Raw genomic sequence first — 21,881 nt, 5'->3', positions numbered from 1 at the left:
GATAAAAATAAAGTTAAGATTTAAATTTGGTTTCAAAATGTTTCCTTCAGTTAGGGCCATTGAAGTGTTCAGTTTTCTGTCTCTATGTAGCCCTCTTTTTTCTCTCCAACCTCCCCCAGCTACTTAAAAAAAAAAAATGTATTGTGCTTTTAGACACTTGAAATTGTTTCAAACTTCTCTCTGTATTTTATGTCTGTTTTGTGATAAGTAGCACTGCAGATATGTTTTCCTACCTAGATCTAGAAAATAAAAAGGAAAAAAGAGAAGGGGTAAGGATAGGGATAAACACGCTACTTCACGTTTCCACCCCACCCCCAAGTAGTGCAGTTATTTCACAACGTCATCCCTATGTAAAAAACCAACAAAACAAGTTTTGTTTTAAACACACACAATACAAATATGTGTTTATGCTGACTGGAATAGCCTCTTGGGAGAAAGATGAGGCTTGAAGAAGGGTTTAGGAAGAGGGAGAATCCACAGTCATTCAAAGGAAGAGAGAGGGACAGAGAGAACGCAAGGAAAAGGAGAAGTCACATACAAGGAAAAGGTGATTGTTTGAGAAAGACAGCAGAAATATACCAAAGAAAAGAAAGGAAGCTCATGGCCAGACTGTCACACACACACAGAGGGATGGCTGGAGAAGGGAAACACTGGCAGTAAAGACACATACCCCAGTGAAAGGTGCAGCACACAGGAAAGTGGGGGGATGACCCATAAACAGGGGTGCTGGAACAACCATGGTACTACTTCAAGCAGGGGGTGGGGAAGCACCCCCAGAACCCCTAGTTCCAGCAGCATTGCCCACACATGATGGAAGAGGATAGAGAAATTCAAGGCATAAGAGCAACTGGGGAACTCACACCTCAGAGCCACGGGGGTGGCTCAAAACCCAGGAGAACCATTCCCCTAGTACAACGAGGCAGGTTGAGACACTGTCCCTCCGAGATAGCAGCAGGGGGAGTGGGACAGAGAAGAGGAAGGAGACTCTGCCCCCCAGCAAGAAGGATAGTGGGACCAGGGGACCTACCAGCTGCCCCACCGGGGTGGGGGGAGGGTTACGCTGCCCCTCAGGAGGACAGGGGGGGCCCCACTAGGAAAGGGGGGCAGGGCAAGAGGTAGGGCTGAGGGGAGGGAGTACCTCCCCCCCGGGCGGGCAGGGAAAGAGGCCCCCCACCCGGCGGGGAGACAGGGTGCCCTGCCCGGCTGAGAGAGGGCTGCGGGGGGCCGGTACCTTTCTCCTCCTTCCAGAGCTTTTTCCGCTTGTTGCCGGGGTACATGGTGCTGTGGCTGGCGGCGGCTTTGAGCTGCACGTTCCCCAGGCTCACCGGAGATGGGGGGGAAAATCGCTGACCCGGCGGCCGTCCCCCGCGTCCCCCTGCCCGGCTCGCTCCTGCCCTGCGGCTCACAGCGCCTGTCAAGTGGGTCACGCCTCGCTCTAACCCGACACCCCCGCAGCGCCCGCCTCCCTCCCCGCAGCCCGTTGGCTCCGGCGGCCGCCGCTCATCAGCCCCCTCCCCGCCGACAGCACCCGGACTCCAGCGCCGCGGCCGAGGGGAGGGGCCTTAAAGGGACAGGCCGGGGGCAGCGCCGGGCACACGAGTCGGCTCAGGCCACGGCGGGCTCCCTCGCCGCGGGGCGATTCCCTCCTCGCGGGCAAGGGGTGGGGGAGCGGGGCGGCTCTGAGGCGTCCCCGTCCATCCGAAGGGGAATCAGGGTGGGTCCCCTCTCTGTGCATGGGTGGAGGGAAACACTTGGGTGGCTCCCTCCCCGGGGGAGCAGTAGGGAGGTGCCTCTTCTTTCCAGGGAAGGCCAAGGGAGGTGCCCTCCCTTTACCCAAGCGCCCTTCTTTATAGGGGGGGGACTCCCTTGCTGCCCATAGTCCGGGGGCGCTTCACTGCAATGTGGGGTTGTCCCCAGCGTAGTCGTCCTCCCCAGCCCCCAGGGAGAGGCTTTTTTTGCACCGCTGCTTTGTGACTCATCTCTCTTTTCCCCCCTCCCCAATTCGGCGGCATATCTCAGCCCTTTCTCCCCCACGGACCCCAGCCCGCGGCCGTCTGTGCTTAGGTGCGACACGTTGCTCACAGGCGGGAGGCGATCCTGTGTAACAGCCTTCGCTGGCCTGTTGCTGCGCCCCGCGCTGTGGCTGTGAGTCGGGGGGAGGGAGGGATCCTGCCCCTCTGTCACGGCGTCGCGCTCACGTGCCAAGGGCCCGCGTGCGGCTCGTCCCTGCCCCGAGGCGGAGGGCGGGAAGAGGCCACAGCAATTGACACACGCACGCCCCGGGCCCCATGGGAAGCGGCTCTGGGAGCAGGGGGCTCCCACCCAAAACACACTGGGGTTACTGACTGCGGCTTCCACCCAGTCACCCCACATGCCGCTGCCCGGCTCCTCCCCTCACCGGGCAAGGGGCGTCCTGCAGGCAGCTCCCGGGCACCAGCGCCGCGCCCGGGAGCCTGCCTGCCTGCCCTCGGCCCTTTCGGTTAGACCCAGTGAACGGAGATTTCACTTCCGGGTTGAAGGTCAGGCGGAACGGCAGGCGGGGATTGGCCGCGAGTGAGGAAACGGTTGCTAAGTAACCGCATCAGGGCCGAGCCTGCGCCGGGGGCGGGCGTGAGTGGAGGAGCTCGGCCGGCGCTCGGACCTTTGAGGTGGCCGCGGCCGGTAGCGTCTAGAGCTGGGGCCCGTCCCTGCCCTGGGTGTGTGGAAGAGGGGCCTTGGGGGGAGCCCGTCCCTGCCCTGAAGCTGGGGGCGGGGGCAGGTGGCGGTTGCGGCCCCTGCCCCATGCGGGGTCCCTGGGGGAGAGTGACACTGACAGCAGCAGGAGCTGCTCTGCGATGAAGGCTCTGAGTGTGGCGCTGCTGCTGGCCCTCCTGGTCTCAGTGCACAGTAGGTATCTGACATTGCACTACAGCAGCTTTCCCCTCCTTAAAGCCGGGGCGAGCGAGCGACTTGATGTACGAAAACAAGTAGAGACTAACAAAAGGACTCATGAGTTTCGGTGCCTCACATCTGGGTGCCCAACTTAAGGCATCACTCCAGGGGTTTGGTTTTTCCTGGGGCACCTATTGTTCAGCCCTTGTGAAAAATCAAGTCTGTTCTCTCCACCTGTTGGGCACCTACACTCATTTTTGAAAATTTCGAGCTCCGTGTTTGAAAATACACTTTGTGGTTGGTTAACTTTCAGGTTCTTGTGCACTCGAACTATAGTTTCCTACCCTGTGTCATCATTACCGGTAATTAAAATTTGTGAGATTAGTTTAAGATCATTTCACTGTCATCACTTTAATAATAATGTGGTGCCTAACCATCCAAGAATTATGCCACCTTCAGAATTTGTCCCACCAAATGCAGCCACTGCAAAACAATAGAATGACAGTTGTAAATATATATGATGATGATGATGGAGGAACATTATAATCTTGCATTACCATGTTACACACAACCCAACCTAATCCTCTGTTATAGCTGCTTCCCTTTGTGACATTTGACTTCAGAAATCAATATGACATTGGGGGAAAAACGACATATAACTATTACCCTCTTTGCACTGCATTTCGCAGGTCACAAATTAGCTTGAGCAATGTCAAATTTACATTTTGTGATCACTCAACTGAGAGTTTGGTGTTTGGGACAAGAGTAGTTATTTCATTTTTTAAAATAAAATCTTTGCTCTTAGTGCCTGGGACCCAACTTTTAGATTTTAAAATAGATTTTTATCATGATCTAAAACAGAATTTTATTTAATTTAAAATGCACACTGGACTATAAACTTTACTATATATATACACACACATAGATATTCCCCTGCACCATTTGCAACCCAACATTGCAGCACTGTATTAGTTCATGAGACAAAATATCAGTGAAAAGTGTGTAAAGAAAAGTGAAACTTTCTACCTGACTTTCAAAGCTGAGAGAAATGAAAAAACAAAACAACAACCAGCAAACAGACTATATAATATTGTAGTAGTTTAAAAAAAATTTAGTCAGTCAATCTGTTGTGTTGTTATTGTAATAGAAAAATTTATTTTAAAATACTGATTTTAACCCCTAACTCTGAAATAATTTTGAAAAAATGTAATTTAGCCATAATAAATTGTGTTTACTCTTTCCATTTCCTAGCTTGGGTGCAGTAGATTAAGTGAAACATACAGTTTGTAGTTACTTTCAGATCAGTTTCACTTTCTAATTCCTGTAGTTAACAGTGCTGCCTGCTTAGGTTGCAAACACTGCAAGGAAATATTTAAATGTAAACACACCAAATTTTGTTTCAATTACTTTTATAACAGTAAGGCAAAAATAACTCCTCAATGAAAGCTGCATAGATAAACCCCTGCATCCATTCACAGCCCAACTGACTTCATTTGTACTGTTGTGTTTGGGCGTAAGGTTCCATCTTCATGGATCACATTGGATGATCAAGGCCAATAATTTTGATCCCACAATGAAATGGGTAAAGGTGGATGCCTGTATAGAGCTCCATAGAAGTCAAGAGGGCTACAGAGGGAGCAGGGGACCACACATGCAGAGTCAGTTGCAGGCTCAAGGCCTTAATTAACAAAATAAAATTTATAAATAAAACCTAAATTTTAGGGCAAAAACTATTTGACACTGTCACTTAGATATGCATTCTCATTATTAGTCAAATACATATATTTAGGTCCAATCCCATAGCCACTTATGCTTATAAGTAACTTTACACATTTGAGCAAAATTACTCATTTGCATAAGTGTTTACGTGACTCATAGACTCATAGAATATCAGGGTTGGAAGGGACCTCAGGAGGTCATCTAGTCCAACCCCCTGCTCAAAGCAGGACCAATCCCCCATGATCAGGCTTCTCTATAGTACAACATTCTGTCAGTCTTGACCAACAACCTAAAAGGTCATGGACAATTTAGCAAATTTGGACTTTTCCTCTTTTTAAATAATTCATCCAAAAATTGTTGAATGTTGTGACAATCTTTATTTTCCCATTTACTTTTAGGCTGCAAAAATGCAGAAATAAAATAATGAATCACAAAGAAAATATTTTAATGGTATCAAGTCCTCCTATAAGTTCTTCAGAAATGAGCATTATGAGATACTGAAGTGCAGGAAAAAATTGGACATCTTCTGTAAGATGTATAAAATGAATAATTTGCATGTGAGAAAAAGTGTGCAAAATGTGTCTTTATAAACTAAAACTCAGACATGTTGAAAAACAAAGCTTCACAAGATATTGATATTCAGGGAGCAAAGATGTATCAAGTTGCAAAATCTAAATCAAATTTCTTTGGATACATGTAGCAAATTCTGGTTTTTATTATGCTGTGACAGTAACAAATGACTAGTAAAAATACAGTTTATCTTCAATTAAACAAGTGTAACAGAAAATAATACTGAGGTCTTAAAATGCAGGGGGAAAAAATCACATGATCAAGTTAATAACTTAGTGTGCCAATTATGACTTATTTTAGAGGTATAATGAAAAATGGATTCCACTCTTTCCACCACCACCCCCCAAAAAAACCCTCATTCTGATTACCTTTTAATCTCCAGACCTCTCTCATTATCGAGTCTTTGTTATAAAAAGTTGCAAAAATGACTGTGGGCCTGCTCCAGAGCTGACAGAAGTCCATGGAAGACTGAGCTTCATAGGGCTTTGGATCAGACACTGTAATAGTTCTAGTCAGTGTAAGAGGTTGTTTATTGGGGGGCGGGGTGTTGATATACAATACGTTTGCACTATTTTTAAAACAGGTCATTTGCAATCAAAGCTAAAAGTTGAATCTTTAACTGATAGGTCCTCAATGTCAATCAATTTAGGAATACCCAAATACTGAATATTTGTAGTTTTAAAAAAGTTTTTTGTAAGTTCTAGCTTATGGTGGACAAGCACATCATCGCTTTTCACAAATGCTCCACTTAGGACTTATAGTGCTACATGTCTGAAGTATCCTTGATCTGATCAGACTCACTGATATTTTTTTCTTGAAAAATACTGGTTTGATACAAGATGTTGGGAGGGAGTATTCACAGGTTACCTTGTCAACCATACAGTAACAAAACAAAACAAGATTTCTCTATGCCAACATAAATGTTAATGCTCAAATTACATTAAGCACACCATATCCAAATTTGCAACTTTTAAAATCCTGATTGCTATTGCATCTGCATGCAGTCAGTACATCATGTTTTTCAGCTTCTACAGATTTTTTTTTCCCCTGAAGAAAAATTACTTTAATGTCTATGGGATCTAATTGCACAATTTTAGTAATTTTCCTAAAGACTATTTTGCTCATCTTTTTTTTTTTCCTACTTGGGGGCATTTTAAACTAACATTTTCAGTTTCCTTATTTTGTGCATTTGACAATACTTTGCACAAAATTTCCATTTGTTTATATGAAGAAAATTTTATTTTGTTTGTATGAATTTTTCCACCCAGCAGCAGGGAAGAGAAAAATAGTTTGAAAATAGAAAAACATTGGCTATGGGACTCAAGTGTAGTACCTGAAAGTACTTTTAACTCATTTTTATCTAACTAGATTCAAGTTGATGGTTTCATTTTAAATCTGCATTTATAAATAAAAATGTAGTAATCAGCTAGCACCTATCGAAATCTAGATATATATTATTGTTCTCCATGGTTGCTGACTGTCACAGCCTTTTGGGGTGGCCTCTCAAGGGGCCTCAGCTTCATCTGACTGGTGGCTGGTGCCCCTTAGTTTGTTCTTGGTGAGGTCCGTGTTTGAAGCCTCACCTTCCTTTCAGCCTGTCAGCCGCTCGCTTCCTAGGCTTGTCATCTCTTCCAGTTGCCTAGATGTTTGGAGGCAGCCTGGTGCAGGGTTTTCAGCACCTTGCTACCCAGGCCTTTCGGCCTCACCTTCCTTCTCTGCACTCTTGCCTTTACAGCAGGCCCTATTTCTTTTATTGGTTGCAGCAGTGGGTGTCTGCCTCCACAACTGAAAGCTCCAAGCTGCTTGCTTGTAAACAGGAGGGACTCTCCTCCCCCTTCTATGTTCAGGATGGGGCTTGGTAGACCCCATTATATATCTTCCTTGCAAGACTGACGCCCTGCCTTGACTAGCATAGGCTACCTCCCTGGACAGAAAAATTGGTCTTGTGCTGCAAATTTCCTGCTCAGTGCTGTATCTGAAAGGTATATGGTTGTAGCAACAAGTACCATCTCATGTCTGGTTTGTTTCTTTCATCACATTCAGCCAACATAAGGGAGCATGATCTGTAACTAGTGTGAACTTGTTTCCTAGGAGGTAGTACCACAGGCTCTCGATTGCCGATTTGGCAGCCAAGCACTCTTTTTCTATCACTGAGTACACTTTCCCACAGGGGGAAGAGTTTCCAGCTGATAAATTGTCACTAATTATGTGTTCCTCATTTTCTGGATGCCCAACTTGAGACCTGGGACCTGATTTGCAATGCTGAGCATTCACAGCTGCAACTGAAGTCTGTGGAGTTGTGCCTTAAACATGTAAGTGCTATATAATACCAAGTACACTGAAAAATCAGGTCCTAGATGTATTATATTGGGCACCCAAAATTAGTGAAAACTTTTTATCTTAATCTCTGTGCTGCAGCTCCCTATCTGTAAAATGGAGGTAATACCATCCCCTTACCTCATTGGGGTATTGTGAAAATAAATTCATTAAAAGTTGTGAAGCACTCAGATGCTTTAGTGATAAGTGTCATAAAAAAGCTCATAAGGAAATTAATAATTCTGTCTTTGGAGCAGGGTTTGAATATCATGTAGGAAGTAAGGCATGGGTCACACTTTGAATTATGAAAATAAAACAAAATACTGAAAAGCTCATTATTAAGTGAACACCATCTATTCTGTGCACTGAATAAGGCAGAATTTACATATTGCCCCTCTGACGTGGTTAATTACCATCCTTTACCTTATGCATGCTGGTTCAATCAAAACATCTCTATCCATCATCTTTATCTTTAGAGGGGTCAGTGTGTCCCGGTATCATCTTTGGGGAGTGTGTTTACACCATAACCTTGTATTGGGGGTGTTGTGGAATATATTTATGTGAATACTTAATTCACGTATCGGATAGTGAACCTACATAGGCATCTGCTTTGTAATGGGGCCTGATTTTTTCTCGTAGTCTGACTCTTGCTAACTTTGTTTTATATGAGTAGGGCAAAAAAGGAGGAGAAAAAAACTGCTAAGGTGGCTGACCAGGTGACCTGTTTTGCCTGGGAATCAGAACAAAGGATGGAGGAGGGGCCCTTTGGGTGTGATGTAGTATGGGTTGCTGGAAGCAAGATTCTCTTCTGTACTGGAGACAAAGAGGGGGTCTGGGCTCAGGATTGACCCAGGCGGACTATGCTATAGATTTCTATTCTTGATGCTGACTAAGACCTTTCTGCACTGTGTTCCAGACATCTAATAAACCCTTCTGTTTTTACAATACTGTCTGAGAGTCACTCCAGTCTAAAGAGGTTGAGGATGCATTGCTCCCTTTAGGTGTGCAAGTCTCCCTCAGGTGGCCAATGTGAGGGAAACTCACAGTGTGAAACGGGTGCTGAAGGCTCCAAAGTTCGTACCTAGGAGATGGTGAAGCCTAGGGGCTTACTCCAGTGAAATAATATGACCGTAAGGGGGTTAACACTCTAACGGTGTCCTCCCAGAGACTGTTCCAGAGCCATGCGAGAGCACCAGACCTGTGGATCTATGACAACTTTACATTTTTAAGGATTCCTGAGATACTTTACCATCTTTGGGGGTTTAACACCCAGGCCACAAAGAGATGTGGGTCAGCAACACCACAAGCAGTATTGCTCTTAGCCAGTCATCTTTTGCCAGTCATCTGACCATGCTAGGCAGCAATGCTTCTCCAGAAAAAGGAGAAATCACAGAGAAGATCTTCTGGGTCTAGTTTTACCCAACCAGCCCATCCTCCATCTTTGGGGAGGCAGCATATTGGACTTTCATATCAAGAGCAACACACCATTTGTGAATGTTTCAACCCAATCTCAATTCAGGGACAGGCAGTCTTACTTCTACAGTGCTTGGGAAAGAACTACAGACAGATGGATTCTAAGCATTGTGGAATCATGGTATGCCATATAGTTTCTTTCCATCCTGCCTTCCCATCTCTTTTCAGGGATCCCTCTCACAGACTACTGCTTCTTCAGCAGGTCCAGACTCTGTGTGCTCTGGGAGCTACAGAGGAGGTTCCTCCTTTTCACTGGGGAAAGTGATTCTACTCTCAGTACCTCCTGATCTCCAAGACCAAGGGAGAGGTGAGACCTATCCTTGATTTCCACAGTCTTATGAAAGGAGACTCAAAGAGCTTGTCTTGTTTAGCCTAAACAAAAGAAGGCTGAGGGGAGATATGATTGCTCTTTATAAATATATCAGAGGGATAAATATCAGGAGGGAGAGGAATTATTTAAGCTTTGTACCAATGTGGACACAAGAACAAATGGATATAAACTGGACAGTAGGAAGTTTAGACTTGAAATTAGACCAAGGTTTCTAACCATTAGAGGAGTGAAGTTCTGAAACAGCCTTCCAAGAGGAGTAGTGGGGGCAAAAGACATATCTGGCTTCATGACTAAGCTTGATAAGTTTATGGAGGGGATGGTATGATGGGATAGCCTAATTCTGGCAATTAATTGATCTTTGATTATTAGCAGGTAAATATGCCCAGTGGTCTGTGATGGGATGTTAAATGGGGTGGGATCTGAGTTACTACAGAGAATTCTTTCCTGGGTGCTGGCTGGTGAGTCTTGCCCACATGCTCAGGGTTTAACTGATCGCCATATTTGGGGTCAGGAAGGAATTTTCCTCCAGGGAAGATTGGCAGAGGCCCTGGAGGTTTTTCGCCTTCCTCTGCAGCTTGGGGCATGGGTCACTTGCTGGAGGATTCTCTGCACCTTGAGGTCTTTAAAACACGATTTGAGGACTTCAGTAACTCAGACATAGGTTAGGAGTTTGTTACAGGAGTGGGTGGGTAAGATTCTGTGGCCTGCATTGTGTAGGAGGTCAGACTAGATGATCACAATGGTCCCTTCTGACCTTAAAGTCTGTGAGTCTAATACATCAAGTATATGAGATTCCACATGGTTACCCTGGCAACTATTCTTCCCCCATCAAATCACAACTCGTCTGTTGCTCTCGATCTTCAGGATGCCTATTTCTGTGTGGTGGTTTTCCCAGGCCACAGGAAATTTCTGAGATTCCTTGTTGCCAGTAAACACTATCAGTACACAGTATTCTCCTTTGGCCTGCCATCTAGCCCATGCATCTTTACCAAATGCATAACTGGTAGTGGCCTATCTCAGAAGGAGGGGAATTCATGTCTTCCCCTATATAGATGATTGGCTAATGAGAGGCAGATCTGAGGAATAAACCTCAGTCATGTCCACTTCACTGTGGACTTCTTTCATTGATTGGAGTTGATTGTGAACAAAGCAAAGTCAGCAGTGACTCCAGCTCAAAAAATGGAGTTCAGTGGGGCCCTACAAGTCTCTATGAATTCCAAGGTCTCTCTCTGACATGAGCAATTCCAGTTGAGTTACTTACCTGTATAGTAACTGCTGTTCTTTGAAACGTGGGTGCAGACATGCATTCCATGATCCAGCCTCCATCTCAGAGCCTCCAGCCATGGATTCCAGTGCGAAGGAACTGAGGGGTTTTGGGGCGCCGCTGCCCTTATATAGCCATGGGAGGGACTACAAGGTCCAAAGGGTAGGCGCTGCTTCGAAAGTTCTCTGGCTTCAGTTTGCTGGGTGCCTGCATGCCTGAGTTGAATACTTCTCAAAAAGCAACAGTTACAATACAGATAAATACCCATCTTTTTGCAAGAAAGTTGTCAATGTTTAAAGAGGAGGGAATTTAAAAGTTATTCATTTCTCGGTCAAAACGAAGTATTACTAGAAGTTGCCATCATAAAAACATTTTTATATAGTATGCTTGTGAAGTACAGATTCCCTGTAAAATTTGTTTAATTGCAAAAGTTATATGCTAAATGAGTTGTGTAGTACTCTACACCTAATATTTCACTTTAAAAAATAGTACTTAAATAGTTATAAAATGTAATTAAATCTGTTAAATTTGCATTAAATGCTACAAAAAGGAAGAAAGCTGTTAGTTTTATACTGCATGATAAATGACTGTAGTGCCCATTTTCCCCCTTGCATTTACGTGTATCACAATTATAAAACACAAATTGTAAGGTAAAGACACGATTCCAATTAGATACTATCAACTAGTTTTTAGAGAAAGTGGTTTTTTTTTGCCACACAAGGATTTATATTATGTAATGTAACTGAACATTTATTTTAACTTTGAGTTGTGTTCTAATTACTTCCTCCAATTTTGCTCTAATTTAAAAGAAAGTCACAACTTTTTTGCTCAGCCCAGAATTTTGAAAGTTTGAAGAGTATAATTAAAGTTATCAATTCTGATTCTGTAATGAAAAGTGTTTTAATTTGTGACACTAGTGCTGTAAAAGAGATATACAAAAATTTTAAATAGGTTTACAACTTGTTTAAATAACAATAATAAAAGTAATATTTTAACAAAGTATTTTTGGCCCAAATTCGGAATCAAGATCTGCTTCTATGGACCCCTGATTGATTTCAATGGGACTCTGTGCAGGCGCAAAGTCCATGCTAAAGAATTCCAATGTAGAACTGTGCTCTTAAATAGTAAGCATAAGATATTTACTTCTGACTGTTTAACCAGTATTTCTATCATATTGGAAAACCAGTTTACATTCACTCTGTTTGGGGTTTGGCACTGCTAGTGTCACAAATATTAGCTTTTAGTAACATGGATACCTTCAGATATTAAATTTAATATTAATTTAAAACTTAATGTACATCTCACTTGTTATTTATGCTGAGAATTACATTTTACCTTTTGAACTCTCAAACTTCTGGGTGCAGTTTTCATGTAATGACATTATGCCTATTGGCAAATGGTATTGAGCATTAGTTAGCTACAACCCTTTGATCATTTATTCTGCTGTTAACAAATATGTATAATGTGCTGGTTTGCTTGTCTTGGGCAAATAAAATAAAGCTTTAGGCAGGTAATTACAAGTTTAGTCGGTTGATTAGTTTAGTTGGTAGTTTTGTAACTAAAGGATAAAATAAGGAAATACAGTCACATATTCCCTTGGCTTCATTGGTTTTAATCCATTTGGTCAGGCAAATAAATTTTGGTCCATCAAATAATATAATAATTCACCTGCCAGACAAAAAAAAGTGTGTTGGTATATTTGCTCATGTAGCTTACTATAAAGATGCCATTTTATGTTAAGTCATATGTCCAATACCACAAATTACACTTAGCTGTAATGCCCATTTCTAGCCACACTAGCAAATAGGGGAATAAAACATCAATTCAGTAAGGATGGAATAATTATAAAGATTTTTTTCTAGGGAGAAGTCTAAGCGGCTTATCTTTCTGTTAAGAAGATTAATAATTGTATTTTCTAGTTTTTTAGGTGCTAACCTGTGTTTACTTAGCTTTTATCAGATACCTACCATTAATGTTAGTGAATAAGTTTTCAAAGTCTAAGGTCCTGTCTACAAATTGTAATTTCTACTGCTTAGGAGACCTTGTCCACAGGTCAGTCTTGCAGTGTAAATGGGAATGAACTATATTTTCAGATATTTTTCAAAAATACCTCAGCTAAATAATATTAGCTAGTTAGTGGGGCAGTTAGGGAAGTCATTTACAGATTTTTTTAAAAAATTAAGAATTCATATCCAATAAATTGTGTGCATTGGTATGTAACTATGATGTATTGTTACCTAGGGTTATCTGAACCCAAAGCTGTGGTAATTAATCTCTGCTTTCCAGCGGTGTCAGGAAATAAATCAGTGGGGGACACAGCACCTCTGTCTGATAAATGATTGGTACACCCAAGAGTGCTTCTACCCAAAAATCCTTGTTTTTATTTAGTATAAAGCATACATCTAAAATAGAAATAGTCTTAGGACACCCCAAAAATAGTTACCCCAAGACTGAGGTGGCATCAAACGACAACATCAGGGTGGTCAGCCTCTCTCCTAGCTGCTGGGGAGTTTGTCAGTGACTCCTTGTTTGTTAAAAAACAAAACAAACAAACAGCCAAAAAAACCGTCTCCAAAGTATCAGAGGGGTAGCCGTGTTAGTCTGGATCTGTAAAAGCAGCAAAGAGTCCTGTGACACCTTATAGACTAATAGACGTATTGGAGCATGAGCTTTCGTGGGTGAATACCAGAAGTGAGTATTCACCCACGAAAGCTCATGCTCCAATACGTCTGTTAGTCTATAAGGTGCCGCAGGACTCTTTGCTGCTTCTTCAAAGCAAACTCTAAGTAAACGCTCTATAAATTTTCTCAGAACAAAGCACATAACTCATAGTAACCCCTACTAGACTAAATTTCCCTAGCAATAGCCAATAATAGTTCATTCTTCTTCTTCTAAGCAAAGTAGCCTCAGTAAAAGCTTACGAACATTGGCACCCAGAATCAAGATCAGTTTTCCACACTCCCCACCACTTCTCATGAATCTGTCCTTTCACTTTATCTGTCTTAGTTAGTAAAACTGCAGTTTGCAGCTGTTAGTTCTGTCTGAGCCAAGGCCAGGTTTCTCCTGATGCTGTAGTTTTCTCCTTTCCAGCTTATGGGGGCTAAGTGCACAAGATGCTGTGGGTTATATCAAATCCAGTTCTCTCATAACACTCTCACCTTTCCACTTTTCCTTTCTTCCCCTATCTTATAGTGTGTTGTATCTTTTTTCTACAGAGTTTATCACAGTGGGGACCCATTCCTTATAGAAAAATATTATAAATGTAAAGGTCAGACAGTTCTCCTAAAGAAAATACAGGATTTTTTCAACATTGCTGAAGTAGTGGCATGATTGTTTTTCAGGTTATTCGCAGGTGGTAGCACTGCAGGCTAACCACAGAGGGGCAATTCAGTTCATGCTTACTCATGTAGGGAGCTGCAGAGATGACATTCATTATTCCAGCCCAGGAGCTGGAAGAGCTGTCATGGAGTCCCGCAGAATTACACTACACTTAAATTTACCTCCTAACCTGTGGTAAAGGTAATCTCCTCCAGCCCCTACAGTGGTCCCTGCACCAAGCCTGGAAGCCTTTGTAACTGAACCTCTGTACAAGGGGTCTGTGCTGTGCATTCACAGTTGAATTTCATCTCTGACATTGTCCATATTTCTAACTAGGATCCTATATTCTAATATGTTAGAATTATCTGCAAAGACTCAGTTAAAAGAATAATAAAATTTGTCTCTATATGCAAGAGTACATTCTGTTTGCTCAGAAATTAAACTTATAACAAAAAATAGATGTACTGATGGCTTTTGTTATTTTCAGAAACAGAAAAAAGTTTTGAAAACCAGAAGGAAAAAAATGTTTCAAAACAGGTAAGTACGTCTCAAGGTGGAGTTTGTGGGTTGTTTGCTTGGGGGTTTCCTCCCAAACTAACTATGCTGTGTAGTAATCATGAAATATGGACATTGTCTATTATTCTTTTAATCAGTGTAAAATGTTGCTTTAAATAAGGAATTTACACTAGTCTGAGGCCAGGGACTCACTGTGTTCTGTTGTGGACCACTGACAGAACAGCACTGAGATACTAGAGCGAATTTTTAAGCCCAACATCTCAGAAACCATTAGATTTAGAAAGCATTCCACCGTGGGATAGTTGGAAATCCCCATTTTGCTACTACGTTAATGGTGCATCTAAAGTGGGGAAAAAGCTAGTCAGGGGTCGGCAACCTTTCAGAAGTGGTGTGCCGAGTCTTCATTTATTCACTCTAATTTAAGGTTTCGCGTGCCAGTAATACATTTTAATGTTTTTAGAAGGTCTCTTTCTATAAGTCTATAATATGTAACTAAACTATTGTTGTATGTAAAGTAAATAAGGTTTTTAAAATGTTTAAGAAGCTTCATTTAAAATTAAATTAAAATGCAGATCTTCCCGGACCGGTGGCCAGGACCCGGGCAGTGTGAGTGCCACTGAAAATCAGCTCGCGTGCCGCCTTCGGCACACGTGCCATAGGTTGCCTACCCCTGAGCTAGATAGTAATCAGAATCATTCAACTTTAAGGTCTGATGTCTTGCAACATCCTAAGTGTAGCAACACTTGAAAGACTAATGCAAGTGCTTTCAAGATCGGAAAGTCTTTCCATGCACTAGTCTTATGCCAGTGGTGGGGTGGGGGGATCCCTGAAACCCATGTAGGATTGTTCTAGGATGAGGATATACAAACAAATTTTGAAAAGTGGCAACTAATTTTGGATTTCTCAGATTTGAGGTCCAATATTAACTCACCTTGAGCTTGATTTGCTGAACATCTGCATCCTCCATTGACCTAAAATGAAATGAGCATTCAGCACTTCTGAAAGTCAGGTTCAGGTTCCCTGATTCAGTGCCCACTGAAGTCAATGGAAAGGATCCTACTGATTTCAGTGGGTACTGGATCTAACTCTAGCTATCTCAGACTGGACTCCCCAAAACTGAAGCACCCATAACCGGCAGATACTTTTGAATATTTTGGCCTCAGTTGACTAAGTGGTTGTGCAACCTTTTTATACCATAATTACTTACCAAATGTGATCAATTATGAGCTTAAAGCTGCAGATGTGGTATATGTAAAATATGTTTATCAAATTTGCCTGGATAACACACACAATTATTTTTTATTAGTGCACTTCTTGAAATGTTAGCCCATTTTGTGAAGAAATCTAGTTGAATTTTAATATTTTTGCTTGAAATAAAAAAGTTATATGGAAGAAACTGTATTATGTGCTTATGGTTTTGTTACAGAGAGAAATGTTTTCATAAACCTCCTTTCAATTCTAATCTTTTTTTTTGTTAAACACTTGTCTATTTTATACTGTATCATGTTTGCTTTTGTAGCCATTCTTCAAGTGAAGCAATATACTTCTTATCTGAACATCAATCTGAAAGCAATGTTCATTTGTTAAATAATTCAGCTATTTCTGTGGACATTTCTTAGAATACATTTGAGAAATAAATCTGATTTCTGAATTGGTAAACATTAAGGCAAACAGCAGCAAGAGAAATATTATGTTCAACATGGGAGACACTTACAATTTATGAAACAGTACCAGAATTCTGCATTTGAGCTCTGCATCCTAATTTTTTAAAAGATTATTATGGTAGGCTGTCATGACTAAGATTCCAAGACAGTTCCCATTATAATTTATGTTTTTGAAGTCAAGTTTCTTAATCTCTTATTTGATAAAGTCTATGCCTGGTTTCAGTCTAGAAGTAAATACTTCTGGAGCATTTCAGCAAAATTCTTTTAGCCATTTTTTCAGCTATAGGAGAGATTAGAATCCATAGTTTTTTCCTGTGTGTTGAGCAATGACAGAACACCTTTAACATGCCTCCTTACACCTTAACAAGCTTTCTGATTTGGGGTTTCTTGGGAGAGTGTGGAGGAGCTTTGCAGCTGCCTAAGCAGCTCTCTTTACTAAGAGTATTCATGAAGGGGCACTGTGGCTGCTTTGTGGCTCCTTTTTACCAGGATAGCCAGCACATATTGGTTAAAAGACAACCGTCTAACTCAGGGGTGGGCAAAATATGGCCCGCGGGCCAGATCTGGCCTAACATTTCTTTCCAGGCCACCAGGATCTTTGGCCTCCCCCTCGTGCTCTCCGGGCCACTAAAAGTCCCGCAGCGCAGCGGGGCGTTCAGGCAGGCTGCCTGCCATGGCCCCAAGCCACTCCCCGAAGCGGAAGGCTGCTGCTGGCATGTCTCTGTGCGCCCCTGATAGGGAGGGAGGTGGCTCCACGCACTGCCCCCATCCCCAGCACTGTCCTCACAGCTCTCATTGGAATCTGGCCAATGGGAGCTGCGGGGGCAGTTCCTGCAGGCAGTGCGCAGAGACCCACTTCCTCCCTCCCCCTAAGGGGTGCACAGAGACGTGCCAGCAGCTGCCGGCTGCAGCCACTTCCGAGAGTGGCCATGGCATGCAGGCAACCTGCCTGAGCCCTGCTGTGCCTCCGGCTGGGCACCACCTGTACTAAGCACCTCCTGGCCAAAGCCTGCGTCTCACACCCCCTCCCGCACCCCAGTCCCCTGCCCCAGGTCAGAACCTCCTCCTGCACCCAAACTCCCTCCCAGACCCCGTGACACCTCCTGCAGCCCAATTCCCTGCCCCAGCCTGGAACCCCCTCCTGCACCAAACTCTCTCCCAAAGTCCACACCCCTCACCCTCTCCTGCATCCCAATGCTGTGCACCAGCCTAGAGCTCCCTCCTACACCCAAACTCCCTCCCAGACCCCGCACTCCCTCCATTAACATAGTAGAAATGTGCAGCCTGTGATGACTTACCAAAATGTGTGTAGTGGCCCCCCTGTGAAAATTATTTCCCACCCCTGGTCTAACTCTTCCCTTGTAGCTTTCTGGGGACTTTGAAGTCCATGGGCCAGGTCCTCAATTTATGTAAGTCAATGAAGCTACACTGGTTTATGGCAGCTGAGGATCTGACCTGTCAAGTTCAAAGCCTCCAATAATTTTGGGGGGGAATGTCATCTTGTAGTCTAGTAAACGGTGGTAATTTCCATTTGGTGTCCTCCATTTGTTAACAAAACTCTGTTGCTTTTCACGCATCAATTTTAGGTACCTTTTCCTGTCCCAAAAACATATGTTAATCCAGTATTTCTTTTAGAATCTCTATCCTCTTGAATTAATGGCTTTAATATTCAAACAATATCAGTGAAAGGGACTTTGTGACATTTAGTGGAATAGTTTCTCCCTGATGAGTGTTTTGTACCAACAGGAACCAGCTATTTGGACATGCAGAAGTTAGCTATGTAAACTGTATTGAGCCCAATTCTCTCTATGCTTCTCTGCCTCTCTATGCTTCTCTGCTTGCATAAAGAGGGTCGTAATAGCCCCCCAGGGAAAACTCCAAGTGTCATGAGGTTCCTCAATCAATGTAGAGCTGACAGAACAGCTCTACATCAGTCCTCAACACTGTATGTCACATCTAGACGTAGCAGGTAAAATTCACATTCAACAATAGCCAACATCAGTTATAGTTTCTTTGAATATATATAGTATTTTGTGTTCCTATTCTTCTGGATAAATGTACAGCTTAATATAGTGTCAAAGTATATCATAACATTTATAAGCTGCACATAGGGTGACCAGGTGTCCCGATTTTATAGGGACAGTCCCGATAATTTGAGGCTTTGTCTTATATCGTGCCTATTGCCCCCCCCCACCTCCTGTCCCGATTTTTCACTTACTGTCTGGTCACCCTGGCTGCACAACTACTAAATTAATGGCATATCAGAAACCTAATTTTGATTATTCTTTGTGACTAATGTTCACTGCATTACTATAGTAAGTTTACATAATCTTGCCTCTTTGAAATACGAATATTTGCTTTATTTTGAAATAGTTTCTGTAAAATATGGAACAGCAGAGTGCAATTCCATTTGCCTTTGCCATTTGATGATGATGCATGTTAGACATGCGAGTGAACAAAAAGATAAATTAACAATGGCATTGCTAAGAGGACACAATGCTTCTCCTAATAAATTCTTTGCCTTTTTCCAAAGGGTCACAGCTATTTTTTCAGCTTAGGGCTGGCTTACTGCCTACAGCAAAATTGGTTTTAATAGACTTACAGAAGCTTAAGAAAAGATGATCTAGTAATGTTCCATATTCAAAATATGAAAAAACCTTCCAGAGAAAATAGAAAAGTGCAGCAACTGAACCATCTCATGCAAGTATAATTTCGCCTGGAGGTAAAAGATATATATGCATGAACAAGATTCTCAGGTTGTAGAGAACAAATTATTTAAATATAATATTGTCAAGATTAGATCGATTTTAGTCACTTTGGTGGAAGTATTTAAAAAGAATTAAATTCAGTTAAAAGGGTGGGGGATTCCAGCCACTAGTCCAGCTAAATTTTCTTGTCTCAGATCACTATTATTAAATAGCAAGTTTCACTGTGAAAGGAGAAAAAGAAACAAGGAAAATCCTGAATTAGAAGGCTTTCGTATCAGTTATTCCCAGAGAATGGAGATTCCTGGGATAAGCCAAGTCTACACTAGACTATGCAAGCAGCCAGACATTTAGACAAGTCATTTTAGTGGTGGGCAATACCATAACACAAGTATCAAAGCAAAAAATTAGGTGGGTGTTATAAGCCTTTAATTCACTCTAAGCAGGATCTCTAGGACCTTTTAATATCAAGCATACAAGGAAAGGCCTAACCTGAATGGACATGTGTGTATGTAGAGGTAGAGTTGTTGTAGCCACATTAGGCCTATGATATTAGAGAGACAAGGTAGGTGAGGTAATATCTTTTATTGGACCAACTTCTGTTGGTAAGAGACAAGCTTTCAAAAGATATTACCTAACTTACCCTGTCTCTATAACTGTTGGCTGGATCATAGGAAGTCTATCACCACTTTGGAAAGGAATCTCAGGCTTTGTCTACACTACTGCGGCAAGTCAACCTAAGTTACGCTACTTCAGTTATGTGAATAATGTGACTCAAGTCAATGTAGCTTAGGTTGACTTACTGCAGTGTCTGCACTGCGCTGTGTCGATGGGAGATGCTCTCCCGCCGACTTCCCTTACTCTTCTCAGGGAGCTGGAGTACAGACAGTCTTCAGACTTATGATACAATTGGTTCCTTACACTTGCATCATAAGTCAGAACTGCAATCTACTCCATTGCAGGATCGAACTTTGTAAACTAAAAACCTATAGTTGTAAGTTGAATCAGGGTGTCAATGTAGAAGTGTTGTAACTGATGTTTGTCATAACTCAAACATCATAAAGTTGAGGGCTGCCCCATACTGCAGTTGACAGGAGAGCGCTCTGCCACTGACTCAGTGGGTCTTCACCCGACCCATCGATTGCAGCAGCACCGATCTACCGGTAAGTATAGACATGGCCTCAGGCAGTGCCACTGTATCCTTGTAAACTTTTATTTGGGCATAAGCTTTCATGGGCTAGAACCCACTTTGTTGGATGCATGAAGTGGAAAATACAGGAGCAGGTATAAATACATGAAAGGATGGGGGTTGCTTTACCAAGTGTGATGTCAGTCTAACAAGATAAATGTATACCTGCTCCTGTATTTTTAACTTCATGCATCTGATGAAGTGGGTTCTAGCCCACGAAAGCTTATGCCCAAATGAATTTGTTAGTCTCTAAGGTGCCACAAGGACTCCTCGTTGTTTTTACAAGAATGTTAGATGCTTCACAGAAACAGTCTTTGCTCTGACAAGTTACTCCTGGGGGAATTCTGCATCAAAAAATTAAAAATTCTTCAAAATTCTGCATATTTTGTCACGATAACACAATGTAATCATGCCAGTTTCAATTTTATTTTGGTAATTTATTTCAAAATATCTGTCAGCAAGTATGTCTGTATTGTTACAGACCGGGAAAAAAAGTAGGTTTTGGTTTTTTTACACCAATAGGCATATTAATACAGAACTTGAGTAATTAATGTAAATGACAATGCAGAAATATATTTCCTGTACCTGTCAGAAGTGGAGCAATGGATGGGGGAGTCAGGGGTAATGGAGGAGCTGAGGGAGTGAGAAGGAGCCTGGAAGGTTGTTGGGTGTGGGTGGAAGAAGTATGCTACTGACTTTTATGGTGCCACAGTGGCCTCTGGTGGGCAAAAGGTGCAACTGCAGCATTTCTGGGGCAGAAAGTATTTTCTGCAGGGAAAAAAGTTCTGCACCAGACATGATTTCTGCGTGTACAAAGTCATGCAGAATTCCTCCAGGAGTAATAAGTATATGGTAGTGGGGATCTCTGAATCTAAAAACCATGAGCTTCTACTGCCTGAGCTAAAAGACCCTGGTCTGTTATGGGAAATGATAATGACTCCTTTTTTTATTAAAAGCAGCAGAGTCCTGTGGCACCTTATAGACTAACAGACGTTTTGGAGCATGAGCTTTCATGGGTGAATACCCACTTCGTAGGATGCATGCATCTGACGAAGTGGGTATTCACCCACGAAAGCTCATGCTCCAAAACATCTGTTAGTCTATAAGGTGCCACAGGACTCTTTGCTGCTTTTACAGATCCAGACTAACACGGCTACCCCTCTGATTTTTTTTATTAAGGAATCATCAATAAATACATTGACTACGCACCCTGTTGATGATCACGAAATTTGCTGCTATGAATTTTGGCATCCATAGTTTTACTTAACCTGAAAATCAACATGGTACAGTGTTTGTAATATAGACTTTAACCCAAACAATTGATATATGCTAGGGTTGTCGATTAATTGCTATTAACTCACACAATTAACTCAAAAAAATTAATTGTGATTAATCACATTGTTAAACAATAAAATACAAATTCAAATTTATTAAATATTTTGGATGTGTTTCTATATTTTCAAATATTGATTTAAATTACAACACAGAATACAAAGTGTACAGTGCTCACTTTATATTATTTTTATTTCAAATATTTGCACCATAAAAACGATAAACAAAAGAAATATTTTTCAATTCACCTCACAAGTACCATAATGCTATCTTTTTATCGTGAAAGTACAACTTACAAATGTAGATTTTTTTTGTTACATAACTGCACTAAAAAACAAAACAATGTAAAACTTTAGAGCCTACAAGTCCACTCAGTCCTACTTCTTATTCAGCCAATTACTAAGACAAACAAGTTTGTTTACATTTACGGGAGATAATGCTGCCCGCTTCTTATTTACATCGTCACCTGAAAGTGAGAACAGGTGTTCACCTGGCACTTTTATAGCCAGCATTGTAAGGTATTTACGTGCCAGATACGCTAAACATTCGTATGCCCCTTCATGCTTCGGCCACCATTCCAGGGATCATGCTTCCATGCTGATGACGCTTGTAT

General features: G+C 42.2%; 2 protein-coding genes across 16 annotated transcripts in view; one reads left to right on the top strand and one right to left on the bottom strand.

The window, feature by feature from the left end:
- MACROD2 (mono-ADP ribosylhydrolase 2) overlaps positions 1-2,475 on the bottom strand; it is a 1,304,535-nt gene extending 1,302,060 nt beyond the window's left edge. For 2 of the 4 annotated variants that reach the window (XR_005596087.1, XM_039529897.1), the window contains exon 1: positions 1,232-2,392. Coding sequence is in view for 2 of the 4 variants with exons in the window: in XM_039529897.1 (XP_039385831.1) it covers positions 1,232-1,277 (46 nt within the window). In the remaining 2 variants the exon portion in view is untranslated. The other 2 variants (XM_039529898.1, XM_039529899.1) reach the window with 2 other exon arrangements.
- Positions 2,476-2,598: 123 nt separating this feature from the next.
- SEL1L2 (SEL1L2 adaptor subunit of ERAD E3 ligase) overlaps positions 2,599-21,881 on the top strand; it is an 80,145-nt gene continuing 60,862 nt past the window's right edge. For all 12 annotated transcript variants that reach the window (XR_005595727.1, XR_005595729.1, XR_005595730.1 and 9 more), the window contains exons 1-2: positions 2,599-2,886; positions 14,350-14,399. Coding sequence is in view for 3 of the 12 variants with exons in the window: in XM_039528755.1 (XP_039384689.1) it covers positions 2,835-2,886; positions 14,350-14,399 (102 nt within the window). In the remaining 9 variants the exon portion in view is untranslated. The remainder of the gene's footprint in view (positions 2,887-14,349; positions 14,400-21,881) is intronic.

The sequence above is a fragment of the Mauremys reevesii genome, linkage group 3 (genome assembly GCF_016161935.1).
Source record: "Mauremys reevesii isolate NIE-2019 linkage group 3, ASM1616193v1, whole genome shotgun sequence".
Taxonomy (NCBI): Eukaryota; Metazoa; Chordata; order Testudines; family Geoemydidae; genus Mauremys; species Mauremys reevesii.
The sequence above is the reverse complement of the archived record's forward strand: the minus strand, read 5'-3'. Positions and strand labels throughout refer to the sequence as shown.